The sequence below is a fragment of the Penicillium manginii genome (genome assembly GCF_028828005.1).
Source record: "Penicillium manginii strain IBT 31320 chromosome Unknown utg000009l:1.0-3297300.0:1.0-3298630.0, whole genome shotgun sequence".
In the NCBI taxonomy this organism is placed as follows: domain Eukaryota; kingdom Fungi; phylum Ascomycota; class Eurotiomycetes; order Eurotiales; family Aspergillaceae; genus Penicillium; species Penicillium manginii.
Genome location: NW_026643110.1, coordinates 1,007,392 through 1,029,037, shown reverse-complemented (window position 1 = coordinate 1,029,037; position 21,646 = coordinate 1,007,392). Strand labels below are relative to the sequence as shown.

General features: G+C 50.4%; 8 protein-coding genes across 8 annotated transcripts; 5 read left to right on the top strand and 3 right to left on the bottom strand.

Annotated features, from left to right (window-relative positions):
• Nucleotides 1–1,854: 1,854 nt before the first annotated feature.
• ergS lies at nt 1,855–3,603 on the top strand (the record flags this gene model as incomplete). The annotated part of the gene is made up of 1 exon (XM_057108803.1): nt 1,855–3,603. One exon carries the CDS (start codon nt 1,855–1,857, stop codon nt 3,601–3,603), a length of 1,749 nt encoding a protein of 582 aa, XP_056953904.1.
• Nucleotides 3,604–4,290: 687 nt separating this feature from the next.
• On the bottom strand, nt 4,291–5,346 carry N7533_012152 (PX domain-containing protein YPT35; the record flags this gene model as incomplete). Its single annotated transcript, XM_057108802.1, has 4 exons — nt 4,291–4,363; nt 4,477–4,534; nt 4,615–4,735; nt 4,846–5,346. 4 exons carry the CDS (start codon nt 5,344–5,346, stop codon nt 4,291–4,293), a joined length of 753 nt encoding a protein of 250 aa, XP_056953903.1.
• Nucleotides 5,347–7,899: 2,553 nt separating this feature from the next.
• On the top strand, nt 7,900–8,580 carry N7533_012151 (uncharacterized protein; the record flags this gene model as incomplete). Its single annotated transcript, XM_057108801.1, has 3 exons — nt 7,900–8,005; nt 8,066–8,160; nt 8,218–8,580. 3 exons carry the CDS (start codon nt 7,900–7,902, stop codon nt 8,578–8,580), a joined length of 564 nt encoding a protein of 187 aa, XP_056953902.1.
• Nucleotides 8,581–9,078: 498 nt separating this feature from the next.
• On the bottom strand, nt 9,079–10,344 carry N7533_012150 (uncharacterized protein; the record flags this gene model as incomplete). Its single annotated transcript, XM_057108800.1, has 5 exons — nt 9,079–9,327; nt 9,378–9,449; nt 9,498–9,595; nt 9,713–10,141; nt 10,248–10,344. The coding sequence occupies 5 exons, from the start codon at nt 10,342–10,344 to the stop codon at nt 9,079–9,081; spliced, it is 945 nt and encodes a 314-aa protein (XP_056953901.1).
• A 602-nt stretch (nt 10,345–10,946) lies between these two features.
• On the top strand, nt 10,947–12,628 carry N7533_012149 (COP9 signalosome complex subunit 1; the record flags this gene model as incomplete). Its single annotated transcript, XM_057108799.1, has 4 exons — nt 10,947–11,070; nt 11,118–11,213; nt 11,269–11,549; nt 11,606–12,628. 4 exons carry the CDS (start codon nt 10,947–10,949, stop codon nt 12,626–12,628), a joined length of 1,524 nt encoding a protein of 507 aa, XP_056953900.1.
• A 1,155-nt stretch (nt 12,629–13,783) lies between these two features.
• N7533_012148 (class I SAM-dependent methyltransferase) lies at nt 13,784–15,696 on the top strand (the record flags this gene model as incomplete). Its single annotated transcript, XM_057108798.1, has 3 exons — nt 13,784–15,058; nt 15,135–15,299; nt 15,457–15,696. 3 exons carry the CDS (start codon nt 13,784–13,786, stop codon nt 15,694–15,696), a joined length of 1,680 nt encoding a protein of 559 aa, XP_056953899.1.
• Nucleotides 15,697–16,268: 572 nt separating this feature from the next.
• On the top strand, nt 16,269–18,212 carry N7533_012147 (cytochrome P450; the record flags this gene model as incomplete). The annotated part of the gene is made up of 5 exons (XM_057108797.1): nt 16,269–16,312; nt 16,482–17,378; nt 17,446–17,722; nt 17,783–17,952; nt 18,029–18,212. The coding sequence occupies 5 exons, from the start codon at nt 16,269–16,271 to the stop codon at nt 18,210–18,212; spliced, it is 1,572 nt and encodes a 523-aa protein (XP_056953898.1).
• A 1,581-nt stretch (nt 18,213–19,793) lies between these two features.
• On the bottom strand, nt 19,794–20,621 carry N7533_012146 (putative GPI anchored glycoprotein; the record flags this gene model as incomplete). The annotated part of the gene is made up of 2 exons (XM_057108796.1): nt 19,794–20,372; nt 20,502–20,621. 2 exons carry the CDS (start codon nt 20,619–20,621, stop codon nt 19,794–19,796), a joined length of 699 nt encoding a protein of 232 aa, XP_056953897.1.
• Between the last annotated feature and the right edge of the window lie 1,025 nt (nt 20,622–21,646).

Sequence of the window (21,646 nt, the reverse complement as noted above, 5' to 3'; positions counted from 1 at the left end):
GTTGCCTTGCTTCTTCTGCGGTTTCTTCAAGGCATCGGAACGGTTTCTGACCCACCGGTCTAGTCTTGTTTTAGATCATCATGGGATGCGCCATATTCGCTGATAGGCTATCCCCACTCTCGTGATAGGCAGATGCGAATCTACTACGTGCATACCCTTATAGGCGCCGTGGGTGGATCCGATCGGCTGTCCCGGATTTATGGCTTGCGCGATTCAGCTTTTACTTTTTTGGGCAAGGTGCCTGAATCAATTAGCTGATCTGGCGGAATTTCGGAAGCTGGAGTCTTTTCGGCCCGGTCTAGCGCTTGCTAATTGATTTATCGGGATTAAATCTTGGAAACTAGTATGGAAGTTATCCTATATTAACTATGCAAGGTCTGGGTATGTGGTGGCATGAAGAGCATCTGATAAGTTGGTGAATTCAAGTTACTAAGATACGCTGACAAGCGACAATAGGGCATAATAGTACCTCCTGGGGGCAGTATCTCAAGGCATTTTACGGGTTATATGTAGCATAACTTGACTCTTTTTTTACGAGTTCTATTCATTCTGTCCCTTTTTGCCGTAGCGGTTGGTCTACGGCTCAGAATCATGGATTCCGCTACTACGCATTGAGGCCGATAAAAACGGACGGGGAGGATCACGGATGCCTAGGATGGGATCTAGAATATCTTGGCATCTAGCCCTATGGTATCCTAGTGTCTTCCGGGCTTTATCCGATCCCCATACCCCGTGGACCTATAGACCTACCTAGGTAGGTAGGTTTATTACAGCCCCGGTCACAGCTGCAAATGGCATGCCTTAAAGTTTCATCATCAGCACCGTCATTGAATATACGAGCGGTGGTGGATATTCTTAGAAGCGCCACAAAGTCCGCAGTGAGCGGGCGGAATAAGCAGCGCCATTACTGTCAGTTCTAAACGAATGGACCAGTGAGGCACATGCTCAAAGTCGAAATCGGGCCCCGCGGGATGCGAGGACCCGAGTTTCAGGCAGCAGTGGTAAGGTTGAGGAAATGGTCGATCCCAGTCAACCCTTGGGAAGCAAAGAACTGGGAAGTGTCGGGAAGCCAGGCGCTAAGTGGGGCGGAGCAGAGGCTTGTTTGGAAAGGTTAATGTAGCCCTTCACGTCAACAAGGCACCAGCGTTTTTCTCTTTTTCTTTGCCTTCTCTCTTTTGCCTTCTCCCTTTCTTTCTGTCAGTCCTAATTGGGGTATTATTTGTTAATTGAATTGAATTACATGAAGTTTGGAGTACTTTGTGTCTAATTATTCCCCCTTTCACACTATAACTCTTGCTTTGTTCGTACCTTTGAAACAAGGGCAGTGCTGATGCTCAGCTCCATGTGATACACACTAGTCAAAGATCACCACGAGCTTGCATGCTGTAAAGACTAGAACTGTAACAATTGCGTTCTGCGCAACTGTCCTTCATTGGTAAGTGGGAAGACCCTGGGCGGTTAAGTAGATCCACTGGTTCAACAGTGGGGCGCAGGGTCAAGGAAAAGGGAAAGAAGACATGTGTGATGCAATATTACGTTGCCTGATCAAAAACAATACAATATTACATACATCCTACCTTGGTGCAGTGGTAGAGTAGTACATGATACAATAATACCTATACCTATACCTATGGTACCAAGTAACTATACCAAGTATACCCGCACGGGAAGGTTCGAGGGCGTCATGCTGTGACATAAACATACCTTGTCTCTTTCACCACCCTCCAATTTCAATTTCTTTCCATCTACTACACTCAGACTTCCTTCATCCAAATCTGCCATACTGTGATAGAGCACGTTTATTGTGCTGGTTCGACAATCCTTACATCCCGTTGCTCCAAATACGAACACGCGATGACCTCCGCTTACCCTAACAACCCATTGCCTATCGAGGCCAGCACCGGTGCCGTGCCTCCCATCTTGGTAACCGCCGCAACAGATCTCGACACAATTCCTACCAATGTAAAAGTCCCAGCATCCGAAATAAAGAAGCGTGGAAGACGGGGTCGAAAGACAAGTAACAGTGCCACCGATACCGTTGGTTCGAAACAGAAAAAGTCTCTCTTGTTGGATGAATTGGGTGATTCGCTCATCGATCAGCTCTATACAACCCCCCGACTCGACGACCGACTCGGCGTCACAAATCTCTCAGTTGTCGATCATTTGCAAAGCAAAATCTCCGCGAACTTGACCACACCCTCCTATGCCAGCTCCTTGAGCAGCAGCAGCCGAACCCTGACTGGTGTGGAGAGTACTCCTCCCACCAGCCTCGACGAACGAGATATCCAAGAGCGCAGCCCTCCATCACTCCGAACAGCAGCGAGTCAGTCATGTCTCAGCACCAAGTCTGTCCACACACTCCATAAAACACATACCAACCAGTCCCACGGAAGCGTATTCTCGCTCGGCGATTTCTCCACCATCACAGCAATCCAGCGCCTAACCGCCCAATATGGCCGCGTCGCACACATGGGAATCCTAGATCACAGTTATCGTTTCTTCGTAAACAAAGAACGCACAGCAGCCCTCTCTTTCAAAGTGCAGAACAAAGTCGCAATCGTGGGCGGCGACCCGCTTTGCGAACCAGCCATGATCCCAGACCTTCTCGCTGAGTTCACCGCATATCGATCCAAGCACCACTGGGGAATTGCATTCATGGGAGCCAGTGAGTCCTTCGTCCGCGAACAGGCACACCCAAACTCCTGGACAACAATCCGATTCGGCACCCAGCGCGTCCTAAACCCGCAATCAAACGAAGTCCTCCACGAACAAAGCGGGAAGCGCATCGCCGTCCAAAACAGACAACTCCTCCACCCAGATAAAGGCGGCATCACCCTCGGCGTATACGCCCCAGCCATCCACGGCACCGACGCAGATCTAGAAACCGACCTGGTCGCCGTATACGACTCTTGGCGCGCAGAGCGCAACGATTCCACCGGTCCCCAAGCCTTCATCACAGTATACGACCCATTCGCCCTGCCATCCCTAATGACTTTCGTCTACAGCCGCGGCCCAGATTACCGCATAAACGGATTCGCCGCTCTGCGCCGTCTCGGATGCGGCGGCTACCACGTCGACCCGTGCATCGCGACGCCGGGAAGCGCAAAGGGAATCAGTGACCTGCTGATCGTCGCAGCCATGGCCCTTCTCCAGCGCGCCAACGTCTCATACCTCGGCCTTGGCTTCGAGCCCGTTCATCAACTCCAGTCAGACGATATCTCGGGCATGCCGGTGCAACTGCTCACCTCACTTACTCGCGACTTATACGGTCACACCTTCCAACGACTCCCGATCCGGGGCAAGAAGGCATATCACGATAAATTTCGCCCTGACCCCGAGCAGGACTCAGGCTTGTATCTCGTCTTTCCGAAGGGCGTGCCGAGTATCAGACATTTGCTGGCTATGCTTCATATGGCAAATATCAGTTTGCGAAAGGTTCTGTGGGCAGATCTGTGCGAGCGCATGTCGACGCGGAAGTCGAAATCGAATAATAGAAGCGGAGCCGCGACTGAATCTCCGGAAGCTGGGGCGGAAACTGGGGATGGCGATGGGGCTGTGGCTGGGCCTGGAGCCGGAGCTGCAGATCACCAGAAAACGATGTGATCCCTGTGCGGACGAGGTCCTCTTCCCTTTTTAACCACCAAAAAAAAGTAGCCAGAACCAGAGCCCACCAACCCGGTAAAACCGACCGGACCCGCCGCCGAACTTCTTCGAAGTTGCTGTTTCCTTTTTTCCTCTTCTGTCGCTGTACCATATTCAAAGATCGCTTGTATCATACTTAGGCGTTTTTCTGTTTTCGATTTGTCTTGTTGGGTTTAAGGGAAGGGCTGCGGACCTGAAACGGTCCTCTTCGATTCGATTTGACTCGATTCAATCAGGTCAACTGTGTCATTCATTATATCATCTAATTTTCCTTTGTCGTGCATACCGAGTCAGAACAAGCTACTTCTCTTTCGTGTTGTCTCTTTGTCTTTCGGGCTCTGGGCATGGCCCTGAGTCTTCTTAATTCTGAATTGTAGGAAACCGTTTCGCTTTAAACCATACCAGATAAAATCCTATGTAATCAGCAATGAATCGCGTTAATATACTACCCCAGAGGGATAGGATGGTAAGAAAGGTTTCAATTCTCAATGCTCAATGCTCAATTTATTCGTGGGAGTATACTTTCGATCGATTGAAGAGGCCTTTAATGACATTGGATGGGTGGTAGAGCAGTGCGGGCAAATTGTAGCATAATATGGTATTTTACAGGATGAAGCTCTCGGCTTGACTCGGTGGTTATGCGATGTTTCATGACATTCGACCAAAAAGGAAGTCCTTGACGATAGGCGAGCTCGAAAATTCAGGATTAAGTAGAACGCAGCTAAGGTGGGATTTTTGTTAGTGAAGATGTCATCAATATCACCACCGTAGTAACGATCGCTTCCCCATGTCGTGCCAGAAGGGAAGAAGAGAGTGGTAGGAATGCATGCATACTTGAGAAAATATTCCAGTCCAGCACGTCGATTCTCCAGGAACTTGGGGCGGAATTTAACTGCGTATTTATCAGTAAGTCGATCCAACGATTCTTCCAGAGGGACTGGTTGGCCGTGCAGGCTAGCGGTGGTAGCTTACAGAGAACGCTTTTCGGCGGCAGGGCGGGCAGCGCGCTTTTCGCATGCGGGAATGAAGATACGAGGCGTTGGCGCAGGTCGTCGAATTCGGAATATCGCATTCGAACGACTATCGGTCCACCCTGGACATGACGAGTAATGGTCAGTCACAGAAACAGCAGAATGCGACGCATAACACGAATGGGAGGAAAATCAGAGGAGAGAGAGCGTTGCTAGGCTGCTTGGCACTCACATCAAGAGTCTGAACGACACAGTTCCAAACAACGTACGCGCCAACCCCGGTCTTCCCCTGCACGACGCAATGGTCACTTATGGCGACGTTCCGCGCCCAAAGCCCGCGGCTTGTCTCCGAGTCTGGATCCGCTGTGTGGTCTTCTAGGGTGATTGTGTTGCGAAGGGAGCTTTGCGAGGCGCGCGAAACGTTCCTTTCATGACGTTGCCACCATGGCGGAACGACGGCGGAGACGGGGCGGGATTTGGAGCTTGAGGCTGAGCTTTCTTGTTGCTCTTCTCTTTCTTGCTCCGCCTCTGCTTCAGTCTCGATCTCGGCTTGGAGCTCAGCTAAGGTTTGGGTATATGTGTCTTGCGGTTGTGTGGCGGGGTCTTCATCGGCCGGCGTTGAGCTCGGGTTCATAGGCAAAGGTAAATTCGAGAGTGAAGGCGAGGGCGAAAGCGAGGAGCGAGACGGCTGCACCGGGGGTGCCGGACCGGCCTCCTCAGTACCAGGATCCATCCATCAGATGTTGGCAGGGCCGTCTGGATATAGACAAGACACTGTGAAATAGGTGTGTTAGCATGGTTGCCTGTTGGTAACTTTCTGGTTCGGCTCGAGCCGAGGTGCATTGGTTCGGGGTTGAGTTGCAGTCTAGCGGGCCTATGCGGGGGCGAGCAAGGCTCGGGGGGCTTTGGCTTTGGCTTTGACTCTGGTTGTTCGGCCAGGGGAGAGGGGTTGGAAGGGCCAAGAGCGAAGGGCGTAGGAGACAATCAGGGAGCACTCACCTTGGAACGGTCCGAGTCCAAGCGAAGATGTGAGAGAGCAGGTTTGTCTGGAGGAATTCCTCAAGGGCAATCTCCACGTCTCCAACTCGAAAATGGCATTTGGCGGTGTTATGTAAGCGGGATGCCTGGTCGAAAATCAGGTATTTATCTACGGTGAACTTGACATTCAACTACTTTTTTGTATTCGAACAAATTGGTCTCTAGCTTAATAGAATATTCTTCTTCCTTCGTCTTGGAGTATCTTTCTCAGCAGCGGAGAATTCATACGGTGTCTGGTAATAAGTATGGACTACCAGGTACTTCGGGACCACTGAGTAGTTAGTTACTCATGGCACTAACTGACTGCTAGTAGTATTTCATTGGATATCACGAGGAAATAAATCACTTTTCCTTGATAACCTTGGAAGGCCCTTTTAGCTTCAAGTCGCTGGAATGCCAGACCAAACTAATTCCGGCACGATCGCAGCGCCCCACCAATGCTTTTGCACTGGAATGTCAACCCCTACTACTAGTACTAGTACCCGTTACAAATAAAGATGATCCGAATAGAAAGATCGTATGAGCCTTCTCTTCCTTTTCCCTCTCTTGATGAGCTTGGATAACTGTCCAAGTCGTCTCGTTAATCTCAATTTTGAGAACTACACTCGGTTTCTGTAATTGAATTTCGGCTTAACCCCATTCAAGTTTAGGCTCTTGACTTTGGCTCGGAGAAAAATAGTACCCACACCGTGACGCTTTGGTGGCTCGCTCTGTGTATGGAGGGAAATGATTTTGGCGGTCAATATGTCTTTAATATCACTGCGCCAGTGTAATGGCAGATTTTACCCACTTTTTTCCCGCCCGATAGTGGTAGTTTTATGTAGATTGTTGGATATAGTAGATGTACTTTATTTCGGTTGAGTCGGAGTTTATACTCCGCTCCCAGGCGACAACTAGTACTAGTAATATCACTGCGACCACAACCACGGTATTGAATAGTGATAGTAAGTACTCCAGGGCTAGTAGTACCTAATTATAGCCGGCACTAGACACCGTGACTGTGGCAATGATCCCATCATCTGATCTCGTTAGACTTGACTCTCTGATCCAGTGCCACATCCCACTATCTGAGTCATACCATAACCATTGATATTCCCCTCCTCCCCCACCCTCCCCCGCTCGATAGAATCATTCTATACTCCATTTGGTGGGCAGTACATGTGTCCCCCCACCACGGTCTGACATTTTGTTGTCCGGGATTAGCGAGGGTTCGAGCCAAGCAGCGGGCTAGTCCCGAATAGGCCAAGTGGCTGATCGGCGCTGCCGCTAAACTGAGACATCGACCCTTATCATCCTTTTTTTTTTTGGCCGTTCGCCTCGTTGCATTGCCGACTAGTCGGAGTAAAAATGGCGGATATTGATGCAGAGAGGAGTATGATATGACGTGGCAATCAGAGTTGCCAGAAGAACATCGTGGTGATTTCTACTTTGCCATTGACTCTACCAGGAGTTCATTTCAGGTGCCCAGGTGAATCAAGGGTTACCAGAGCTCCTGTAGCTCATCCGGATCATATGTATCCCCGGATCGACCTGTCATCCAAGCTGGTTCCACACAAGCTTGGAGCTGTTGACTTGGAGTCTGCTTTCATGCCCAGGTGTTTGCAATGTAGTAAATGTACTCCGTACACTTCCTATTCTGTATAGCCATCACCATCGCATTGCCACGCCCTCTTTGCATTGCACTGTGGATCTGCAGTATCACCCTATCGGTCACTAGTGTCCCCCGCTAGCCATCGCAGGCACCTTTCTATATGCGCGTGATCTCCTAAACCTCCTTTCTCCCTTTTTCTCTCTATCCTTTTTTTTCTTTTCTATCCTCGTTCAAGTTTGTGGTTCCAGTCTGTCGTTTCCGACTCCGCTCAATCTGTACTCAATTTCTCTCATCTGCACCCTCTCTGCAACCTGTGGTGCTCTTTTCCCTTTTCAACAGTACTAGCTTTAGCCTCTCATTCCTAGACGTTCTCGAACAAAAGCCCAGGAATTCCCCCCGAGGGTAAGTTCTAAGACATGGCGGTGGCCACCCTCTTGCATTCCCCCTTCATTCCGTCCCTCCACGCTATTTTTACCCTTGGGAGCTCGGCATCGGCAGTCTACACCGACTGACACTGCGTTTCTTATTTAGTTGTCACTGTCACCGGCACCCGTTGTCACCAGCCTCCTTCACCTTCCCTCTCTCTCTCACACACACACACCTTCACTCTTCCTTCTCCTTCCACCACATCCCCTCTCCCCCATCACACATCACACCATGTTTTCCTCAGTATTCACGTCCACTCTTTTGGTTCTCGCCTCGGTTCTCACTCAGGTGAGCACCCAGTCGATCGACATAAACTCGGTCGCCGAGGCTACTCGACGTGAGTCCCACAATGCAGATCCCTTCAACACCACCACATGCTAACTTTGTACACACACAGAGAGCTGGTGCAGTTCCCAGAAAGCTGCCTGTCCCCTCATTTGTCTCCAGCTTCCTGGAGCTACTGGAGACCCAGTAGACAATACCTGTGATGCTGTACGTTTTGTTCATTGCACTCACTCCAATGTCAACATATCTAATCATCTTTTCTAGGATACTTTGGCCTACTCTTGCATCTGCAGCAACAATGTCTCGCCCAATGCATCCGAATACTCCCAGACAATGGCCTACTACATCTGCACTGAAGCAAACACCGAATGTGTTAACAAGTGCAGCACCAGTGCCTGCGCAGCCGCCTGCCGTTCCGACCACCCTTGCGGAGCTCAAGACCCCAAGCGCGTGAACGTCACCACCACAACCTCTGCCGTTGCCACGACAAGTACCGCCACGTCTACAGCGATTAAAACAAACGAGGCCACTGGCGCCGCTACTCGATTCGCTCTTGAAATGGGCCATATCTACGGAACTTTCGTTCTCATCACCGGCTTCATTGCTGGTTTTGCGATTCTCTTGTGAGATGGGGACCTCTACATCTTTCTTTGATTCATCTATCATGTCCATGGCGTTTCTTGTTTGATTCCTGGGTCTGCCATTTCCATTGCCATTTTCACGATCTTCAAAATTAATAGCGGTCGATTCTTCGGGGCCTTGCTTTCTTGTTCTCGGTCGGCTTGGTTGTCTCTCTTCTTTCTTCCTTCTCCTTTTTTCTTTCTTTTCAATTTTTCCAGATTTCCCTATTCTTATCTCTCTATCTTTACTATTGCATCGGCATGAGCGTCTATTTCTTTTGCATTAATCTGAATGGCACTGATGACTTCATCTTCAATTGAACATTTCCAATTTGACCGCATCAACCGGAATCCTCCCGTTACACGGGATCTCTGTCTTATATGTATTCACCTTGAAAGGTTCAGCTTGGTTCAGCTCGTTCGAGCTTGGACCACCCAGTTCACATTGTGAGATCTAAAAGACAACCCCCATCTCCTGGTAAAGTAGCAGTCCCAGGATCGGTCACTAGATCTTACTAGCCCGGATCTTCGCGCTGTCCATTCTCTGCCCCTCATCATCCTGCTCTGCAACCTCCAACACGGGGAACTTTTCAGGCATGATTCGTCGCGGCGTCGAACCGGGGACAACGTTATATTTCGAGAAGTCTGTTACACCGCATTTCTCGCGGAGGAAGTCTTCGTCTGTATCCAGGAGTCCGTTCACGGTAGTTGCTGGTGCACGGAGCATCTCAACAATTGCATCGGAGAATATTGTCTACTTTCTGTCAGCGGAGCTCCTTGCATAAATAACTGGTGCGCACGTACCGGTTTTCGAAGATCTTTCTTGTAGGACTTATCAGATGATTTGTTGTGCTCTGTTGCCGCCGATTCAATGGACTAGAGAAGTTAGTCTCGCAACAATCACACTTTGGGGCAACTACATACCGATGCAGGCCAGATACTCGTAATTGCCATCTGATTGCGCTCCTGACGAACGAAGTCCATAGCAAGACCTTTAACCAATACACTCATGCCCACCTTGCCTAAAACCAACAAATTAGCCCCAACCCATGGAATAGCCATACTCGCAGTCCACAAAAAAAAAAGCTCAGGCCAAAAGTAGGCAGTGAGAAGCGGCATTTAAGTCATGATATACACACCCATAGCATAAGCCGTCTTCCCCCTAAAAAAGCGCGAATAAATCGGTGGCGAAACAACTACAATCCTCCCCTTCCACCCATTGCCCTCAAAATGCGGCAAGACAGCCTGAACCGTCGCGTAAAGGCCCTCGGGATTAATCTGCTGCATCAGACGGAATCGCTTCAGCGGTGTATTCTCCACAGAAGACCACCAGATTGCGCCGGAGTTGTAGACCAGGACGTCTAGCTTTCCGAATCGACGGACTGTTTCGTCAACGGCGTGCTGGATTTGCGTTGGGTCGCGCACGTCGACGGCGATGGATGCTGCTTGGCCACCGGCTTCGCGGATTTCACGCTCGACTGTGTTGATGGTTGAGGATGGTGAGTTTGGGTCTGGCGGGAATGGGGTTGTTTTGTTGGCGTCTGAGGTTGTTTTTGCGGCGAGCATTACTGCGGGTGTTTTGTTAATTATTTTGTTCTTTTTTGTCCTGCATCCTTCAAGTTGATGGCTGTGTCTAGTAGACTACTTGATACTCCTCATTCGGGTGTTTCGTACCTGCGTAGCCATTCTTGGATAGGTCGATGGCGACTTGTCGGCCGATGCCCCGAGAGGCGCCCATTATGAGGGCTACAGGTTGCTGAGAAGGCGGCATATTGAACTAATATCTCGAATTTGAACTGTTGAATGGAATTCGTTTTTGGGCGACAGCCACGGTACTTTGCGGGAGGTATTCAAGTTGCGGAGAAGTTGCGGAGAAGATATCGCGATGTAATGGCTGTGAATTAGCCTCACTTTTATTTATAGGTGTGGTCGGCAAGAGCTATTCTGAAGCCGAGATTATTGGATCAATTAATTCAGAGTCCGAAACAAGTTGTAATCCGTGTTGGAGATTCCCCGGATGTACGGAGTAGGATGATTTGAATTAACTGATTACTCACATCATCCTCGGCCCAATTGCACCTCGGACGTTACCCTCGACACCTCAGGCATGAAGCGATGAGGCTGTAAGGCAGCCACCTCCAAAGACAACGGCGGTGTGAGGGGCGGTGGTATTCTGCCAACCTTCAGCCTGCCAGATGCACGACAACAATCCATTTGATTTCACGCAGACTCACCTCCTCTCACAACTCTTTCACCCATTATTTGTGACCCTTCTAGCTGCTCAATAACCTCATCCAATCACTCTTTCCATTTGACAGCACCCCCGGCTTTCTTGACCCATTGAGACTCACCGAAAGGCCCCGGCTGTGTACGATGGATACCATGCCAGATGCCTTTGCTCCAGCTCAGATGGGCTCCTCAGCTGCACCTCCAAATTTGAGCTCCGGAACTGGCCCGCTCGGGGAGACTCTTTCTCCCATGCCTGTAAAGGTGGATGGTGCGTTGATCCTCACGCGGGGCTGCTCCCCCACCGCTCCCCCGCAGACACCTACCCCAAATCAGTTGCAGCTGGAGCGATAGCTAATATCTGGCAGATCCCCCCCAAGCTGGACCTTGAATCATACATTTCCAACTACAGAGGTATATTTGTCGATTTTTGAGAGCTTACTGGGTCATCTCTAATGCTGTAAATTAGGTCGGACCCGATTCAACCGCCTTTACCTTATTGGAAACACCTCCACCCTCCTTGCCGTCGATGCCCTCAAGTCCGCTGTCGCAGAGGCTAAATCTGGAAAGGATGTTGGACGATATGAAAAAGCAGTTCGTGCTCTAGCGGAGGTAGCCCCGGGCGAGCAAGAAGCCGCCCTCGACTCTGCCTGGGTCTCAGATACCCAGCGCTCAGTCAGAGCCCAGAGCGAACGCTTGGAACATGAGCTGCGGGGATATAAGAATAATTTGATTAAGGAAAGCATTCGGGTATGAGAATATTCTCTCAGTCTACGACTATCAGCATAACTGACTGTACTCGCTAGATGGGAAATGAGGACTTGGGCAATCACTACTATGAAACGGGAGACCTGGTCGCCGCAGCCAAGGCATACTCACGGATGAGAGACTATTGCACAACACCAAATCACATCGCATCCATGCTATTCAAGATGATCAACGTATCCGCCGAACGCGGAGATTGGATAGGCGTGCAATCCAATGTCCACCGACTCCGCAACTCCCAATCCAAACCAGAAGATCTCCTGAAAAACCAACCTAAGATACTGGCTGCCCTGGGCTTATCGCAAATGCACGCGAATTCCTTCCGTGATGCAGCCACGAGCTTCCTCGCCGTGGACTCCTCTCTGAGTGACACATTCAGCGAGATTGTTACGCCAAACGACATTGCCGTTTACGGGGGCCTATGCGCCCTGGCCTCCATGGACCGTCAAGAACTTCAGAAACAAGTGTTGGATAACCCCTCATTTCGACACTTCCTCGAATTGGAGCCGCATATTCGTCGAGCCATTGCGTTCTTCTGTAATTCCAAGTTCCGTCCTTGCCTCGATATTCTAGAAAATTACCGCACCGACTACCTCCTCGACATCAACCTCCAGCGTCACGTCCCGGTTCTCTACACTCAGATCCGTACCAAGGCTATCCATCAATATCTGGTTCCGTTCAGTCGCGTCACACTCGACTCGATGGCGGCTATATTCGCCCCAGACGTGATTGGAGGTGAAGCTCGACCGACCGGACTGAACTCGCCCTTCGTCCAAGAACTCATCCGTCTGATCAAGGAAGGCGTACTGAATACCCGAATTGATCTTGAGAAAGGTCTTCTGGTTTCCAACCAGACAGATCTACGAATCGAGGTACAGACAAAGACGCTGGACAGCTTGAGCAGCTTCAACAAGGAAGCTCATCTGCGAATCGTTCGTGCTGCTGTCCTGCATGCTGGGCTGGAAATCCGAGACAGCGACGCTGAACAAGGACCGCGTCAGTCACACCAAGGTACCAGAAGAGGGCCAAGCGGGTACCGTCGGGCTGGTGGACTCGTTGGCTAGGTAGCTCAGCCAGGTCTCTTCCAGTGAGAACTATACGCGAATGAGTGAAATGAGGCATGAATAATACCCGAAACGAAGGAATTTCGAACATTCTAGTAGAACAATGAAACTACACCTAGAAATCTTACCTTTGAGCATATCCAGTAATGCAAACTGCGTGGAGTATGGTAGCTCTAAACTAAACCTAAACCTAAACAGTACGATCCGATCTGATATGATCTGCAGGCCCCGAGCGCAACGGTCGACCCACCCCACAGCATTGTCTCAACCCATAACAAAGAAAACATGGTCATTCCACGGTAGACGAAACACCACGGAGCTAGATCAAATTAGAGCCATGGCTGACCAGCTAGCGCTCGATACACGACTCTGGCATGGAATCTGCCAGAATCTGCGATCGCACGGACAAGAGAAAGCAGTCCTCGGCGTGATTTTCGTCGGTCACCAGTTCAATTCGGGGCATTTTCTCATCCCTGTCACACCCTAAACCGCATTGACTGGATGCCCAAAAACGCCACACGCCAAAAAAAGAACGTTCCAAGGTTTTCTTGGGTGGATTCTCCTACGAACCGACTCCATCCCATGACGCCCCAGTGTTCACTTTCTTTATCCGGTCTGAGTGGAGTACTTCTTTCCGCCCTTACGTTGCGCCGGGATGTTTGAATTGTCTTGACAGACCAGGGATTTACAAAGAAGGGCTATAAAAGCAGAAACTGTGATACAATTCGATTCAATCATAATTCGAATTTGAAATATTCGCCTTTGTTTGAACTTCGTCTCGTCGGCTCAATATCCCTCGGCGATCAGAATCTAACCAAGTGGGTTCATCGAACAGTATCGATAAGCTTTTTTTTTTCCAACATAGAAAGAGAAAAGAAAAAGCTGACAGCCCGACCATACCATACAATTACCTTCTTGAGGGTACAATACAACGGCGTTGGATCTGACAATTTCCCTCCTCATAATTGCCGAATAGAATTGCTACACCAATCGTGGTTGGCCGTTCTGCACTACACAAGGGGAACTTGAACATTACTGTGAGACCTGGGGGGTAAAGAGGGACAGGACAACTCGCCCTCGCATTCGTTCGCCCCTCTCTCTTTCCATTTTGCCTTGCAGAAATGTCAAGTTCCTGTGCTCGTGAATATTTCCGCCATGCATTCTGACACTGCTCATTTCGACGCCGAGATGGGCACGGACGACATGGTTGTTGATGACTTGGATTTTTCGCATACTGCTACATCTAACCCACTCGAGGGCGACTCTTTGCCGTTGTCGCTGTCGCTGTCGTCTTCGGGGCCGAGGACGGAGCCGGAGTCGTGCATCGATCGATGTATAGGTGTTGACCCGCGTCCGAAGGAGGTTTGTTCTTCGCCGTCGCCCTTGCTACTTCAGCCTTTGCAGGTGTCGGGGGGTGAAGTTGAAAGTGGGGCTGTTTTCCGCGAGGAAGATCCTTTGTCATTGCAAGATTCCTTTCGGGATTCGCGGTGTTGGTCTGGTTTGGTTGAGTCCCCGGGTGTGGTACCTAAACTTGTTCTTTTACCTCAGCTGAGTGTCAGCGTTGAACCTACGCCGATATCAGGGAACATCAACATTTACCCCGAACAAGGAACCAATTTCTCTCAATTGGATACAATTCCGGAAGAATTGGTATACGAGAATGAGGATATTGGAGGAAAGGAAACGACTTCCAACTCTGCGCCGCTATCAACACACCAAGTGACTTCGGATTCGTCGACTACGGAATATTCGGCGGAAAGGAATGCATGGATTGGATTGCCAGCAGAACCCAATTTAACAATAGAATCTTCATCAGTCAGCACGCCACCTCGCTCAGAATTCCAACCAATTCCCTCCTATGAACCAGCGCCTGCGCTACAATTAGGCCTTGTTCCAAATGAAGTTGATACAGAGGACCCCGGATATGCATCCTCGGCGGCATCAACAAACAGCGAGAACAACTCAGTCTTCGATGAAGACTATCATTCCGATACCTCCAGTCATACAGCTTCACTCCTATCAGACGTGAAAGACTACTGTTACGAAAACGGCCGACGATACCACTCCTACCGGGAAGGCCACTACGTTCTCCCCAACGACGAGCCCGAACAAGACAGACAAGACCTCCTCCACCACGTCCGCAACCTCGTACTGAATGGCGCCCTCTTCCGCGCCCCGGTAAGCAAAAACATGCAACGAGTCTTAGACATCGGCACCGGAACCGGAATATGGGCCATCGACTTCGCAGACAGCTACCCCGGAACCGAAGTAGTCGGCACAGACCTCAGCCCCATCCAACCATCCTGGGTCCCGCCCAATCTGCGATTCATCGTCGACGACGCCGAATCCCCCCTGGCTATTCAGCACAAGCCGACCCTTCGACTTCATCCACGCGCGCGATCTGAGCGGCGCAATCGCCGACTGGCCGCGGTTGCTTCGCCAGGCTCACGAACATCTGCGTCCTGGGGGTCGGGTCGAATTGCAGGAATTCGAAGTGACGCTCAAGTCGGACGATGACGAGGAGCTGCGTCTGGCGCCGACGTTGCGCGAATTCCTCGGTCAGCTGCATGCGGCCAGCGAGGCGTTTCACCGGCCCATGAATATCGCCGAGGGACACCGGCAGCGGCTGATCGAGGCGGGTTTTGAAGATGTACGGGATGAGGTGTACAAGGTACGACCGGTGTGGGTGATCCGATTGGTCCGGATGGCCTACCATTTTCCATTTTCTTCTTTTGTTTCTTCCTTTCTTTTTTCCCATTTTCTTTCCCTTTTTTCGGTCCGTTTGTGTTTTCTTGCTATCAACTGACCTTTTGTTTCACCCGGATAAGGTTCCCTCTAGTGCCTGGCATGACGATCCTATTCAGAAACAGATCGGTCGGTATAACCTCTGCTCCTTGCTCATGGCAGTCGAGTCGTATTCTTTGGCCTTATTTACTCGAGTGCTTGGTTGGTCGAATCATCAAACCCAGGTATTCCTGGCGGGCGTGCGGAGAGATTTGAGGAATCCCGAGGTGCATACATATTGCAATTTGCACATTGTGTATGGCCGTAAGCCATGGATTCCCTAGAAGGACCTCGGGACTAGATGAGTCGACAATTGGGCTGAAGCTCGGGGTGTTTCTTAGATGTATGGGAGGGGGAGGGGAATGGGGATGGGAATAGCAGGGAATGATATAGGATGTATTGGGTGGAGATGAGATAGTGAAATCAGATCTAAAGGGAAATTACCCTAGGGAAAGACGAGCATCATCACGAGATAGTAAAGCAAAGCAGAGAGTGAGAATATCTCATGGGATGTGGTGGGAGAGGGAAAGAGGGGGGTTTTCTCTCTTTCAGCACTCACCACTCACTCACCTTCCTTCTCTGTTGGTCCCCTCTCATTTCTTTGTTCTCCTCCTCTTCCACCCGCCCCCCCTCCACTTCTCTGTCTCTGAACATTTTCATTCCAGCTGAAATATCTTCGTGTTACTTCGGCTACCACAGTCTCATATCCAATTACCTTCCAGCTTTGCAACAAAAAAACAGGGTCTGAGGCCTCATCCACATCCCAGACGAATGACCACTAGGGAGTAAATACTCCATGGACGAGCAGCCCAGCATCACGAGGGGTCTTCTCTCCACTCTGCAATCATACTCCACCATGTTTTCATCCGGGGAAACCTCAATTTACCCCATCTGGAGCGTGTCTGCAGGAGTCCTGGTAAGTTGTGCTCCTCGTACACCCCCATTTCATTGCAGCTGCAGGACCCTACATCCATCTTGCCCAACCCCAATGAAGCCTCTTACAACTTCCGACTAGCCCCCCCTGCATCCCAACACTCTGGTTCTACCGTATCTTTGCATGCTGACCCAGTAACCACGCACGCTTCCAGGTCGGCCTCACCATTGCTTTCTCCATCCTCTACGACCTCTATTGGTCTCCACTCAGCAACTTCCCGGGCCCAAAGCTCTGGGCCATCTCCCGCATTCCCTTGCAGATTTCTGTCATCCGGGGCAGAGTTCATCTAGACGTCTACCAGATGTTTCAGAAGTATGGTCCCGTCGTCCGTATTAGTCCAGATGAGCTTGCTTTCGGTACCGCGCGTTCTGTTCGCGATATCTACGGCCAAAGACCCGGCGGCTGCTTCGCAAAGGACATGTCCCACTACTTCACGCCGCCAAATGGCACGCACCATATCGTCAGCACACCCGACGACAATGTGCACGCGCGACACAAGCGTCTTCTCGCGCCTGCTTTCTCGGAAAGGGCGCTTCGAGACCAGGAATATCTTATTCAGGGCTACGTCGATACCCTGATCTGCAGGCTGCGGGAGCAGATCGACGTGGGAGATGACACCTCATCGCAGCAACATCCCGTTGATATCAAGGATTGGCTGAACTACACAACCTTTGATATCACCGGGGATCTGATGTTTGGCGAGTCGTTTGATTGTCTGAAACATACTCGGCTGCATCCGTGGATCGATCTACTCGTCAAGTCAATCAGGGCTCTTTCCATCGCTGGCGTTGCGATGCAGTTCCCAGTTCTGCGAAGGATGCTTGACTTGTGTATGCCGTCGAAGTTCCAGAAGGAAGCGGAAGATCATTTCAATCTTACTGCCAAGAAGGTGGATCGTCGGTTAGAAGCTAACATCTCGAGACCCGATTTCATCTCTGCTATTCTGCAGAATGGGCTGAGCGAGAAGAAGGGCCCGTACACTGATGGGGAGAAAATCATGAGTCGGGCGGAAATCCACTCGAATGCATTCATGTACGCGAAATATCTTTTTCACAAGAAAAAGGTAGGAAAGGCACTAATTTGCTTGATATTGATTTAGCCTCATCATCGCAGGCAGCGAGACCTCGGCTACGTGCCTGACTGGTTGCATCTATTACCTGTGCATGAATCCACAAACCATGACTAGACTCGCAGACGAGATTCGCTCTTCCTTTAAGAGTGAAACAGAGATGACATTCCGGACAATTGCCACGCTGAAATATCTCTCTGCCGTCATCGAAGAAGGACTACGCATGTACCCGCCCCTCGTAACAAGTCTATCTCGCATTGTCCCGAATGGCGGGGCCCATGTTGACGGGCATTACGTGCCGGAAGGTGTAAGTATCACAACATTATGATTGACTTGATCCGGGTTGTAACGCTGATTTTCTTCCCAGTCCAAGGTTGCATTCCACCACTTCGCCTCGTACCGCTCAGCTTCGAATTTTGCCTTGCCCGATGAATTCATCCCTGAAAGATGGCTCGGAACCGACGTCCGTTTTCACGGGGATAACAAAGATGTTCTGAACCCATTCAGTTACGGCCCACGCGTGTGCCTGGGCAAAGGGTACGCAATACTCTCTCGTGTTCCCTTCCCGTAAAATTGCCAAGAGCCATACTGACCTCGCTCCAACTTTGACTAGTCTCGCCTATGCGGAAATGCGACTCATTCTCTGCAAGTTACTCTGGCACTTCGATATCAATCTGTGCCCGGGAATCGAACATGGTACCTGGCCCGACCAGGATGTTTATTTCTTCTGGGCCAAACCACCTCTCTTGGTGACTTTGCGCGATCGATCTGTTGAAGATAGTCTTGCTGCTAAGTAAGTATTGACCAAGCGGTAGGGTGACTATCTTGCGTTGTTCTTTTTGTCTCTCAGGCTTGTCTTTCCTGTTGCTACAGCGTGGGTGGTTGATTTTTCTTTTCTCTTTCTCTTCTTCCCTCTTTCTCCCTTTTCTTGCCTCGGAGGTGAATGTCACATTTCATTCTATTCTCAATGGTCTACGATCGAAATTGGTATGCACTTTATCTGCGGGAGCCTTTAAGCGTCATTTCTTCCTTATTTTGCATCGTTCTGGCGTTGGGGCGACGTTAGGGCTATATGGTATGGATGCAGAGTCAGAGTCAGAGATTGATCGATGTTCAAGACCCAATGCGAAACATGCATAACAGAGACCATAGAGTACTCGGAAGAAATTGATCTCGCTAAATCTAGATAATTTCCTCTTTTGTGACGAGAAGGAAGACGGCCATGGCAAAGTAATGATCGTTGATCTTGAGCAAGTCGCATTTCCCGATCAGTCACCCGCCTGGGAAGACTTTACGTCGATCTGGGAAGAAAGTATGAATTTGGTACAGCGGGTTCATTAATGGGGACCTTCTGCCGAATTAGACGGTCAACAAGCCTATCAGGCTGGACGAGTGGGTGCTTCAGTTATCACGAGGATGACTCGAAGAGTAATAGGGAAGCGCCGGAGTAAATGATCTCTGAGATTGAGATAGAGTACACTATCTACTGACCTCAATCAACTCATCCACCCCACACAGTGGCGGATGATCGACAATGCGAGGATGAATACACTCAGAACATCGCACGGGCCTGCTGTGATGTATTCCGTCAATATGCCGATATGCACCCCGTCCTCCATGCGCATGGCAAACTGACAGAAGTGGGGTGCGCCCTTGCGTCGGTTGTATTGGGATTGACCTTGCGTTTGATGAGAACTGTCATTTTTGAAGAAATCTATCGGATGTCTATCTATGATAGTACCACATATGTACATCTCGAGATTGCTTTATCTGAATAGTTAACGTAGTGACGCGTCATGATGCTCATCCTCAAGTTGGCACCCTTCGTATGTATAATCGATGCTAGTGTTGGGCCGGGATGCATCAACCAGGTGTTATTCAAGAATATGATGGCCGCCGGGGTCAGGTAGAATGCATAGGTAGACCTGTGGCTCAGTCAGGCTTCGGGTCCAAGGGGGTGGGGGTGGCTTCAATTTCAAATTGGATATCCGAAAGCACGCACACCACTAACAACAAATGCATGAAGGGGACTAGACTATTAGACTGGGGATAGATGGGAAGAACTCCGAAAGTTATAATATGCAAATATGTAAATTGTGTATAGGTATACACGAAGAGGTGAAAATACAGGAATCACGCTGGATCATGCTGTCGTGGAGAAAGGTATCAATCATTAAATAAGATAAGATGAATACATATATGCCAGGAACACAATGAATCCATCCATTAGAAGTTGTTAGTTACCCAGAACCTTGAAGTAAAGATAACTTTGCAAAATCAAGGTCGCGCAAGCATCGCAGATTAGGGCACATGCTGATAACGCGACCACTGCACCCAAGACACTAGGAAAAAGAGAGTCTTTTCGCTTTGTTTCAAGCTTAGACCAGAGCGAAGGCCAGAGCCAGAGCGGCTCCGCCGAGACTCCAAACGTTGCCGGCCAGAGGGGCGGCGGCGTTGGGGAGAGGGGTGGCGGTGGAAGCACCAGTGGGGGCGGGAGTGCCGGTGACAACACCGCCGGTGGGCTTCAAAGGGATCGACGAGGTCGCCAGACGGGTGGAAGAGGGCACGCGAGTGGATGACTTGACGGGGCTCGATACAGGGCAGGAGGTCGAGGTCGGGGTCACAGTCGAAGTGGAAGTCGAGGTCGGGGTCGGGGTGACGGTGGAAGTAGGAGTGGGGGTCGACGTGGAAGTCGGGGTGGTGATGGTGACGGCCATCCAGTTCAGGTCCTTGGGGCCCAGAGTGTGGGAGACGGTAACAGTACCGTCCTGAGCCACGCAAGAGGCCGAGGTGGTGCCGGCAACATTGCAGGAGACGGAGGCAGTGTTGCCCTTGCCATCAGGGTTGATCAGCTGCACGGAGGTAGGGGCAGCAATGGCAGTCATGCCAGCACCAGGGATACCGCAAGCCGAAGCGCCGGTAGGGCAAGTCACCAAGTAAGTGGTGGTATCGCCATTCTGTTTGTTTGTTGTTAACGGATATTTTCGGGTATAGATATCTTGCAATGCGACTAGACTTGCGATCGACCACAACATGTATGAATCGTGTCGCGCGTCTCGCGCATCACTGGAGAGTCATGTACATACCGAGCCCTGGACACCGCACTCGAGGTCACGGTTCTGGAAACCAGGCAGGAGAAGGTTGGCGGTTTTGCCGGCAGACACGGCAGAGGCACCGGCCAGGATTGCGACAGTTTGGAAGCGCATATTGAAAGAGTGTGAATGAATGAATGAACGAGTGACGGGTACACAGTACTTGAAGTGAAGTCGGCTAGAGAATAGCGACGGTATTAAAGAAAGACTGGATTAAAGAAAGTAAAGGCAGCGAAGCGCCGTAGTGTTAAGAGTGTGCAGCGTGACAGAGAGAGAAAGAGACCGGGGGTGCCGGGGCGATACGCTCATAAAAGTACCCAACACGGGTCGCATGCGAGTGAGCCTTGGCATGACTGGGGCAGAACCTGCTGGCTCTACTCCGTAATTCTTGGCCTCACATCATGGTTGATTGGAGCCGTGTGTGTGATGGCGGGCAGACTAGAGAGAACGGTTCAGGCACAGGCCCAGGAACAGGCCCCAGGGGTTCCCCAGTCGGACCCTTCACAGGGCACAAGGTGGAGTCAATGAGCCTCTAGTGCCGTGTTCCTGCTTTTTTCTTGCTGCAACTGTGGAAAAGGGGGCGAGCACAACAAGAGCTAATTGAAGCTAAATGGGGGGCGCTAAACTCCCTCGAGTATAGACGCCGGTCGGAGCCAGGGTTGAATTGATTATGACTGGAAGAGGTAATGGGTTGGTCGCTCATCATCACCGTCAGGCGAAATTGCGCTCCATAACGAGTTGCCCACTCAAAGATCGGCAAGAAATGAGGTCCATCGTAGAGTCTAGAGGAGTCCAGATCGTTGATGGTGGAGAGTGGGTGGGAGTGTGTGGGAGTGAGAAAGAAAAGAAGGAAGGAAGAGAGATGAGAGTTGAAAAGGGAGCCGGGACCAACTCGGGCCCGCTTTTCCGGGGGGATACACCAGTTCATCGATTTTAATTAATCAACACGTTATTTTAAATTAAATATTGATGTGGCTTGCCCCTGGATGCCGGCGTGGAGTACACTATTACTTCGATGATTTTGTACATAGTTGAACTACGGAGTATACTCGATCATCTCGGCTCTTCATTGCCGCAATACGGAGTACCTACATGCCGCATCCTGAAACTACGCTACGAATAGGAGCACAACCCACAGG